Here is a 10,798-nt window from a genome sequence, read left to right as displayed (position 1 = left end):
GTTAAAATGCTTGCATATGCTCCTAGTGAAGAAATGTATATGGCAAGCCAGAAACTGGTAAATGTGCTGATTTATTCAGTTACAACATGAATGTAGCCTTTCTAAACTTGAAAAAATAATTGTACACTAGAATAAAAATCTATCTTGTATTGCTAACTTAGTATTCTAACATATTACATTGTTCAGTAAATGACTTCTGTGGAGCTTTCAGGCGGCTGTATATATGCCCTGGGCAAGGGGACCACATCTCACAGGCATTTCTGAGTGGTAGACACTGAACGCCTTTTTATGAGCGTCACGGTCTGGAAAGGTACTGAGATGAGGACCAACCTATAATGAAAGAAGCAGATATATGATTGGTTACAGCGAGCAGAAATTCAAAGAGAAGAAATTTGTAATATGAATTGAAAACAGATTACAGTTTAGCTCATCGGCTTCAGTCTTTTTCAGAACATTATTCCACACTCTAAAGAAAGTTGCATCTGAAGAAGTGGGGTTTTTACCCACAAAAGCTTATGCCCAAATAAATCTGTTAGTCTTTAAGGTGCCACCAGACTCCTCATTGTTATTACTCTTAAGAAAGTCAATTAACAATTTTAAAATTAAGACTAACTCCTGGTTGGCTGATGAGTATTTAATCATGGAGATAATCTTGTTAACATTCCAGAAACAAGTCCTATAACCTCATTACAACAAATCACTCATTTAAGCTGACATTTTCAAATGTCCATGGCTAGAGCTTGGCACCTGCATAAGTGGGCTCATTGTCAGAGGTGTGGAATGCATTCCACTCCTCACACTGAAGACATGAGGAAATATTGTTGTTTTGGTAGCACCTAGAAAACCCAGTCAGGATCAGGGCCTCCTTGAGGTAGGTGCTGTGCAAACATACTTAAGAGACAGCTGTTGCCATGAAGAGCTTACAGTTTAAATGGACAAGAAGACATAGAGTGGGGGAAAGGGATGGAACATATTAGAAGAGTGATCAGAGTGATAGTTGGCAGACATCATATTAGTTCCCATGACTTTTTTTTTAGAGTGGTGGGATGTGAGTGTGTATACATATACATACACAGCAAATGTATACAATATCTATGCATGTATGTGTGTGTATGAGATTGCCTATTTAGATTGTAAATTCTTCCGGGCAGAGACTAAGGCAGTCAAAGGGTGCGTTTAGATTATCAGCAACTCTGAAAACATGGCATTTAAGTGCTTTCATATGGATTAAGTGCTTAACTGTAGACACTCACATTTGAAAACTCTGGCTATAATAAGTGTCTCAACATCACAGTTGTAACATAATAAATCTCTCTATGAGAAGAAAATGTGTATGAGAGAGAAATCCCGGAAGCTAATGTGTTTTCTCTTAAAATATTTGATCATTTTTTCAGTGTCTTTTAAGAGTCAGAGCTTGGGATTCTCAAACGTGTTTATTGTTGGGCTAACTCTACTTTTGAAAACCAAGAGAGTTTTACCACTGATTTGAACTGAAGTAGAATTGAACCAGGTAGAATTGAAACTGTGTGCTTTTGAAAATTCCACTCAAATACTTTAGGGACAAATGGCATCACTTTAATATACTTGTTATTTCACATACAATGGTATTAATTTTTCCATTAGACTGTATGAAACTGGACGGAAGTGCTACATTTTGCAACAATTCTAGTTTATATATAAATATTTGTTGTATTTCTCTCCCAGCCCACTTCAAGTCCAGAAGCTCAAACTCCTGACTCAACTTCCTCCATTCCAACTCTTTATTCCCTAACTGAAGTCATGATATCATTTGTTACATTGGCATTGCATGCTGTGAGAATGACTACCACGAGCAGAACACAGGAGCAGGGGAATGCATCGCGGGGGAAAAAATCCCTCTTTTCATGCAGGGTCCTTTGTTCATAAATATAAAGATGACAGAAGAGAAATAAAATGTTATTTAAGCAGAATTGTTACTAGGTTTGTAAGGATCTCCTACAAGTTAACAGCAGTATTCTGGTGTCTTGTGTATAAACTACAGTACAAGTGGATGCATTCTATTAGTGTTATCCAGGGTAAATGCTGATTATGGTTGAATGAGACTAGTCCTAGAGTCAAAATTCCTACATTAACTTCCTGGCACAGGCTGACACCCTAAATTTGGAGGGCTACTTTTCACAGGGGTAATAGTTCAAGCTGAGCACCTTCCAGAGCATCTGAACACGCTGCAGTTAGGTGGACCTGGAACTAACCCTCCAGACCTATAACACATAAACTCCTGGTTGCATTTGAGGCCCTAATGACAGAGGCTGGCTGCTTATTCACTACCTCACCTGGGAACTTTGCACTGAGATTCCACCCTACTAACACCCAAATGTAGGAACAATGGACAATACGACCAGTTAGAGCCCTCCACAAACCTATGAACAGCCTAAGGCTTCTGACCTCGGTATGAATAAGTGGGAAGCACCAGGTGTAAGTTAGGGGCAAATTTTGCTTTAAAAAATGAGAAGTCCTCTGATAACAAGGGTCATTTGAGAAGTATGGATTAGTCCCAGGACAGTAATTATAGTCAAGACCGGGATGGCTTTATGTCAGAGGTCATGATACGACAGAGGTTGGTACAAGAAGTCAATGCTAAACTGGTGAATCCTAATCTCTGGCTGTTCCACTTCTAATTCTCATTTTAAGTGATGGACCAAATAACATTTTCTCTAGAGAACTCTGATAATCTAAACCATTATTCTGATGGTGTTTGAACTGCAATACTGAAGTCTCACATCTGATACACAAATTGAAACAAATCGTGTGAGCGGGTGCTAATGTACAAAGTGCTTTTTTAAATGCCCTATGTTGTAGGGTTTTATAGTTGTAATTACTTTCAACTCAGCTCATTAAAAGCAACTTTTAACTGAAACCATATTTTAATGTCAGATCACACCAAGAATATATACAAGCCTTTTGCAGGTGGATTGTATTTAACATCTGAGCTCACATCCAGGAATTACAGGGGAAAACCCTTATTATGAAAAATTAGAGATGCATATTTGTGGGTTACTTCCACATACATGTCTCAATTACACAAAGTCCTTTTAGCTGAGAAGGAAGAAAAATATAAAGAGTCACCTACCGAGCATTAGCATTGTTGTGCAAAAGTCGTTGCAAGTAAAGGCTGATCTATCGTTTTAATGGAGGATGGATAAATAGTACAAAAGACAATAAACACTGAGGGCCTGATCCTCAGCTGGTGAAAACTGGCAGAGCTCCAGAGTGATGCTGAGGATCTGCCCCTAAGACTTTTATTTTGCTCCAAGTATATAGGAACTAAATTTGTTAGAAATGTTTTACTAGAAATCTACATTTATATTACCACTTTAGCCCTTTGAATGTATAAAGTGATTAGTAGTATTTATTAATGAACAGGGCTCCATGGAAGAGTGGCAGAATAGTTGATTGACATAACTGGATTAAATTATTTGAAAGATTTGCTTTTGAGGATGAACCTGTTAAGGGATGCTAGGTGGGGAATGAATGGGGTCATGGCTTTTCTTGCCTAATGAAAGGACCTGCATCCAGTTGCCTGTTCCTTTTGTGAGCTCTACCCCAAACTACACACGTATGGGGAGGTAGGATCCAATCCCTGTATGACTCTTCATGTTAACAAAAAGGATGCCCCCAGATTCCCCCTTGTTTCCCCATCACCCACTTGATTTAATCCCTTTAGCAGGTGACAAAACCCTTTCTTAAGCTTCCATCACAGGAAAACAATCTTTACTCCCTTTCCAAAGCATCGCTCATTTACAGGATCCTAACAAAGGAAGGCCCTTTTAAGTTTTCTTAAAAAAAAAAATCAACACAAAATAACTGTCATATTTGTAAATTTCTTTCCAGCGGAAAATAGCACACAATATGGGAGACAAGTATACACGTGCACTCTCACCTATATATACAATATCCCCATGCACACACACACGCATATATGGATGCAAATGATTTCCGTGAAGCCATCACTTGTGAAGCTTGACAGAAAATAATGAGAAACACTAAATCTTTTATAAGGTCAACAGTCGAGCAGCTGTCAAACAAGAAAAGAATTTAGCGAAAGAGCCGCAAAAACTTCCATCGCCTCATTAAACCCAACAGGGCCCGGGCCTGGCGTGGTGAGGAGACGCCGGGGCGCCTCCGTTTTGTGTCAGTAATTTGCGGCGGAGGAGGAGTGAAGACGAAACAGTCAGCGCCGAAGGGGCCTAGGGGGAGGCTGGGGAATCGTTAACGCGCCAGGAGCGGCCTCGGTTCCTAATTGGAAGCATTGGGCATTATCAACGGAGGATTTGCCTCTGCTCCCTGACAGCTATCTGGGCCTGGAATGATAGCCCACTTGTCAGTGTAAAAGACCATTAAAAACAAACCATTTTGATTTAATTGGAGGCGGTGCGCTGGGGGCCCAGGTGAGGAGCCTCATCAGCCGATGCTGGCTGCTGATGCTTTTTTCCCCCTGTATTGATGGGTCCCCCTCGCCACCTCCCTTTCAAAAACTGTCTGGGAAAGAGAAAGAGGTACTGAAAGATCCTTCACAGTCACATTGAGAGCTGCTTTCAATAGGGTTGTCAACAAATGCCATGACAAGTACAGAGCAGGAGGTATTTTTAAAGCAGATGTTATTCTGTCCACAGCTGCACCAAACTCTGAGAGTTTAGCATCTGAATTATTAGGGTTATAAATACTGTGGCTATTACTGTAGGTAGAGTGGTTAGCAAGTTAAATAAATGGAGGGTTATTTCCCTCCTCACACTCCACATTTTCTTTTCTAATTAAAAGGAAAATAAAGAGATTAAAAGACACAATGGGGTGTTTGTGTGTGGGGGGAATATTCTTATTTTGCTTCAAAAACATGAAGACATTCAAAAGCGACTAGCATTTTTTTTTGTTTGTCTTGAGACACTTTAAAGGGGGCTGATTGGCAGAATGTAGCTGCTCAGCACTTTCTGAAAATTGGGGCCCTTTAAGATGCGTTAAGTTGAGCACCAAAAGTCCCTTGTCACTTGGCCTTGGGAGGGTTTAGGGCAGTGGTTTTCAACCTTTTTTCATTTGTGGACCCCTAAAAAATTTTCAAATGGAGGTGTGGATCCCTTTGGCTATCTTAGACACAGTCTGCGGACCCCAGAGGTCTGTGGACCAAAGATCAAAAACCACTGGTCTAGAGGAATTCACTCATTTGGACCTTCAACTAGCTCACCTTGACACTGGATCCAGATAACTTTCACATTGGCTGTCAGAGCATCCTGGGGAGTTAAGCCCAGGACCTCGTGCGTGCTGAGAGCCTATTCTCTAGACCAACAAACCTGTTGGTAAATGTGTCCTGTGTTGAAGGTAGAAAAGGGACACATGGTATGAAACATCAGGTGATTTTAAAAAGCATTCGCATGTGCTTAGTTCATAGTGAAAGTAGTGATGGAGGTACCCTGCAGTGCATGCTGAGGACACGATTTGTATTACATGTGCAAAACGATGTTGAAAGCAAACTGGTCGGAGTCCATTTGCTCATGGTTAAGTGTCCCCAGGATGGGAAACACCAGGAGAACAGGTACCAGCTGCCAACCCTTGTTGGTAGCCAATGAAGGGGACAAGAATTTGAATGAATGTGGATACTGAGCTTACCTTCTCAGCCCTGAAGGTGTTAGTATGGGAAAGATTACGCATTGCCTGTGCTCTACCTTATCTTATGGACACTTTAAGGCCTTCAGTCTCCAGGGCTGTCAATCTGGGATCTTCCACCAGCACCAAAATCACTCCATTTTTTAAAAACAAAATGTGGAGGAAAAGCAATTTAAAACAGATATTTTTTTTCCCCATCAAAAACAAGAGCTGGTCTGAGCTGCAAAGTTCAGTGTGTATGACTGGATCTCAGATTTTGGCATGGTTCGTTGAACGTACAGCGGAAGTGGACCAGTTGCAAATCAACTTCCAAATGGTTCTGAGGTATTTGGGTTTAGGTTTTGGATTGGGCCTATCTCTGATCAGAAGATCAGATCTCTTTTTAACAGAGAACTTCAGGACCCAATCCGGCTTTCCCTTACATCAGTGTCAATCAGGAGAAGTGGAAGGAGTTGGAAGAGCAGTGGAGACAGTCAGAGGGAAAAGCAACGAGGGCCATCAGTGCACTGGGAAGGAAGGGTAAACTGAGGATTGCTGAAGAGGGCTTAGAGACACAAGGGGAGAAGTTACTAATTACACTGTAGACATGGAAAGGGATACTGGTGAAAATAGGATTACTGGGGTTATTAAATATATGGGAAGGGGAGTACCAGGGGCTGTGATCAGAGCTGCCATGCTGGGTGAGGTATCGGCCACCATTATGCAAAAGTGTTAGCAGAAACCAAAGTGATTTTAGTACTTGTGGCCAACACTTGAGACTAAAGTCCTCAATTTATCCATAAAACAAGGATTGCACAGGCAGGAGTAAGATTCCCCTCACGTTGCCCCAACCCAGATCTGGAAGGGTCACCTGAAGGGTAAAATGGTAGTTCCATTTTCCATAGCCCATTCAATCTTTGGTGCCTCTGCTGAGAATATCTGCCTTAGGTTTTTATATAGTGTCTATCACTGAGGCATCTAACTTGCCTACAAGGTGCCAATTAAAGGCCATCGTGGTATTTGATGCAGAGCTCTGAGTCCACTAGGAACTGGACTGAGATCCACCAACTCATTTGACATAGGCTGCAAAACAACCCTCAGATGCTATTGACTCTTGGTCAGTCAATATTCTGACTGGAGTTAGATGTCAACTACAGCTTAGCATGGAAAGCTCTCTTGGCCATTACTCTATTCTCTAAGCATGATCTAGATCTCCAGGAGATGAGTTTTATAACACCCTGAATGTGTGAAGTTTTTTGCTGTCCTCCTCAAACTTCTGAAGATAAATGCCAGATCTAAACAGCTGGCCCAGTGTGTATTACATATATCCAACACTGGTTATTTAAGCACAGGGTAAGGCTTTTCTGACAAGACAACAATTGCAAGATTACATGAGCTGTGCTTGTCAGTTCGGTTCCTTAGATAGAAATAGAGGTGCAGCAGAAAAAAACAAACTCTACTCTTTTTTTTTTTTATTAAACCTCAACTGTTAATTTTTGTGAAGGATCAGGCTGTGAGCAGATATCCGATCCCTGATGAGAATCAAATTCTAGAGCCCAGAATTTTGCTGCAACATTTATACGGTGGGGATTCCTTAATTACTTTCACTGGAAATTTACCTGACAGTGCTTTCTCAGGTAATGCAAGGCATATTCAAGGAGAGCTCCTCAGCCGTTGACAGTGTCTTTGATTTTGTGCTAGGTTGCAAATTAAGTCTTTTGCCAAGGTATCCTAACACTTGCTTGTCAATTGCTTATCGCTTATTCATATAGCGTATTGAGTGCAGCTTATTTTATCTGTTTGGGAAAGCAGTGTCTGTTGACAAATGTTTTGTCCAAAGTTGTTGTGGGATTTCTCTTTTTTCTTTTTCTTTTGTGCCCAAGTAAACAAGAATATTTTCCCTGAAAAGCGAGCCTGCATTCCTATGTGAGTTTAAACCTCTAATGAGTAAAGAGACACTAATGCGTGTCAATGACAGTGTGTAGGTATATTTATTCTGACGGGCCATTTCTTCTCTTTTATATCAGTGCAATCTGGAGTAACTCCACGCAAGTTGGCAGCCAGTCTGGATTTATACCAGTACAACTGAGACTAGAAGCTAGTCCAGACTGTCCAATTTTGGCTTACTGACATGCTAGCTTATTATTAGTATTAAACATTTATGTTTGAGTAGACCCAAAAGGCCCCAACCAGGACTGGCTCTCACTGTGTTTGGTGCTGTACAAATGCTATATTTCAACAGCAGCTTCCTGCCAGAATCAGAATTGACACCTAGGACTAAATTCTGGTTAAACCAAAACAGGCAAATCGTGACCCTTAAACAGATAAAGGGTCAGATACATCCGTGATTGAGATATGAGGTCAGAAGTCAAGCTGGCCCAGTGCATTGCAGAGAGCTAGTCATCTTTGGAGTTGTCACTGATTAGATTGCTGTGGGTCCAAATTTACCCCTCTCATAGGGTTTGGTTTTAGTTTCAAAAGAAACTCAAAATGAAACACAAAAATCCAAGCCAAATCCTTCTCCCCAGTTCTGGCTGCTCCAGGGTTCCTTCCCCAGGACTGCTCAGCCTACATCCTGTGTCTTCTTTCTAGAAAGCCACTTCCACCTTCCTTATATCCAGTGCATAACAGCAAAACCTTTCCAGCAGTATCCTTACCTATTAGCAAGGTGAGGTTTTAGGCAACCATTGTCAGATTATGACAGCATGATTCATCAACTCACATGGTAATATTCAAGGAGGTGAGTCCAGCTTATTTAGGTCCCCAAAATTACCTTAACCTCCTTTCTTCTTCTGAAGCTCAAGATTTTCATGACCTCTTCCTTTTCAAACCATTCCATATAGCAGCAAGGTATTCAAAAAATAAAAAAGGCTTTGTAGCAGCCCCTCTACAGCATAAATGCAGAGATGTCACTCTGTGCTCCCACATTAGGGGCACAAGGTTGGTTTGTATTTAGGGGACACACAAGAACTGTTTGGTTCTGTTTGCTTTGACTTGCAGTTAGTTAGCACTGCAAAGGGTTGGTTTCTTTAAAGCTTGGGAATGTTTGGATCTGGGATTTCATACAGCAAAATTTGGGTCCCAAATTTCCTTCTTATAAATTTAATTACCTGGCTGCTACACGGAGTGTCTTGCAAAAAGGGCATTGCTGGAATCCTGACCTTCAGGCCTACAAGGAAAAACATCCTTATAAAATAATGGGAATTTGGTTGATTTAAAGGCAAAACAAGTTTATGGCCAAATTCTGGGTGGTTATGGGCATATATGTGTTCTAGCCAGTGAAACAGCTTGCATCGCCCCCAGTCCCGGCTCCTCTGATAAGTTACAGAAGAACTCATTCTGCACATCCTGTATGCTCAGCATTGCAACGGAGCATAACAGACGCTACCAATGAGTAAGGGAGGTGGTCTACGTATTTATGCACATGCCCTTTCTCAGTGGCTGGCCACTGTTTACAATCCCTTGTGTATTTAGTCCCATGTCTAGAAAGGACAGATTGTCTAAAGGGCTCAAGGTGCATTTCTCTGGGCTGTACATAGCTGGAATTCCCCTGCATTCTGCAGCGTATGTGCGTAGTTGTATCTAATCACACACAAGTTTGTTTTTCACTGTGCAGGATTGTCACTGTCCCTGCACTCGCTACAGTGTGGTCCCCTCAAGACTAAGTTTTAGGAAGGAGAAATAAAATGGGCCACAGAGAATTTCTTGGACACACGAGAGCTGCATTAGCAAAACTGGAACCCAGGAACTGAAACAAAACTAAAACAAATCAACGGAAAAGTGTCCTTTCCCTTCTTTGGGTGGGTGGGTAGAGGCTTCCTGTTGGGATAAACAAGGGGTTAAGCCTAGAGCAACTGCCTGTTGTGTCTTATAAAAATACCACAAATCAGCAACTTTCACTAATGAACTGCACCTTGGTGTGTCACTGGTTCCCCACTATCCTGTTATATCAGCGAGCTGGGCAGTGCCTGCCAAGCTGGGGGCCCCAGGAGAATCAGGGTTAGTCTTCCACAAAGAGCTGTTAAGTAAGAACAAACTGTACAGTGCATGAAAGCTTGTAAATCAAATGGTTAGCTGAATAGCATGTGCCATTATTCTAAAGCAGTGGGGCTGAAACCTAAATCCAAACAACAATATAGTCAATTTTTCTATACTTTAGTGACTGAATGACTATGTAATGTCACGGAACCGTGGAGCTGTGGAGACTGGACAGAGGCAATTAGTGGAAAAGAGCAAAGCTCCTTCATTTCCCCCTCCTCCTCCCTCCCACCAGACACTAGTTTGAGGTCAGGTGAAAGTCCTCGGTGGATTCGGTGTTGACTCCAGTCTAAGGGCCGTTGAAGATCTGTGCGCCCAATTTCTGCCCCTCTGCAAGTGACCAGAGCAAAGCGTATGAGAAATTTTCCTCTCCTTTTCATAAGCTTAAAAGAATAATGTAATTGCCATAGGATTTATTCTTCCATTACAAGGATGTGATGCTACAGGGCGCTCAGCCCTCTCACTTCCCATGGAAATCAATGTGAGATCAGGCCTGATGTTTGTAAGGCACCTGAAAGATGATGTGCAAGGACAAAGTCTGATCATTAAGAGAGAGGAAGCTTCACACCATTTGCTCATGTTGAATCTCCTTCTCTTGGGGCACCCACGGGGCTGGAGCACCCACGGGGAAAAATTAGTGGGTGCTCTGCACCCACTGGCAGCCAAACTCCAACCTCCTGCCCCATCTCTCCTCTGCTCCGCCTCTGCCTCCTCCACTGAGCGCGCCACGTCTCTGCTTCTCCGCCTATCTCCCAGCGCTTGCCACTGCCAAACGCTGTTTGGCGGCGTAGCAAGCTCCAGGAGGGAGGGAGGGGGGAGGAGCGGGAATGTGGTGTGCTCAGGGGAGGAGGCGGGGAAGCAGCGGGGCCGGGGAAGGAGTCGGAATAGGGGCAGGGAGGGGGTGGAGTTGGGGCAGGGACTTTGGGGAAGGGGTTGGAATGGGGGTGGGGCAGGGGGGAGTCGAGCACCCACTGGTGTGAGCAAAGTTGGCACCTATGATATCCACCTCCTAGCAGAGCTGAGGCTTGATTAATGCTTGTCAAACTCTATGTGAGAGCAAAGTATTAATACAATATTGGTGTCCATTCAGGGTGCCTTCCAGAGGAGGGTCTCACAACATTTTGCAAACATCAGTTGAACTTTACAA

The 10,798-nt window shown here is 42.5% G+C and overlaps 1 protein-coding gene across 1 annotated transcript in view; it reads right to left on the bottom strand.

Moving 5' to 3' along the window:
- Positions 1-207: 207 nt before the first annotated feature.
- Positions 208-10,798, bottom strand: part of CFAP77 (cilia and flagella associated protein 77) — a 100,429-nt gene continuing 89,838 nt past the window's right edge. Inside the window, exon 6 of the mRNA XM_077836148.1 lies at positions 208-330. Within this exon, the coding sequence (XP_077692274.1) occupies positions 208-330 (123 nt within the window). The remainder of the gene's footprint in view (positions 331-10,798) is intronic.

The sequence above is a fragment of the Eretmochelys imbricata genome, chromosome 16, assembly GCF_965152235.1.
Source record: "Eretmochelys imbricata isolate rEreImb1 chromosome 16, rEreImb1.hap1, whole genome shotgun sequence".
Taxonomy (NCBI): domain Eukaryota; kingdom Metazoa; phylum Chordata; order Testudines; family Cheloniidae; genus Eretmochelys; species Eretmochelys imbricata.
The sequence above is the reverse complement of the archived record's forward strand: the minus strand, read 5'-3'. Positions and strand labels throughout refer to the sequence as shown.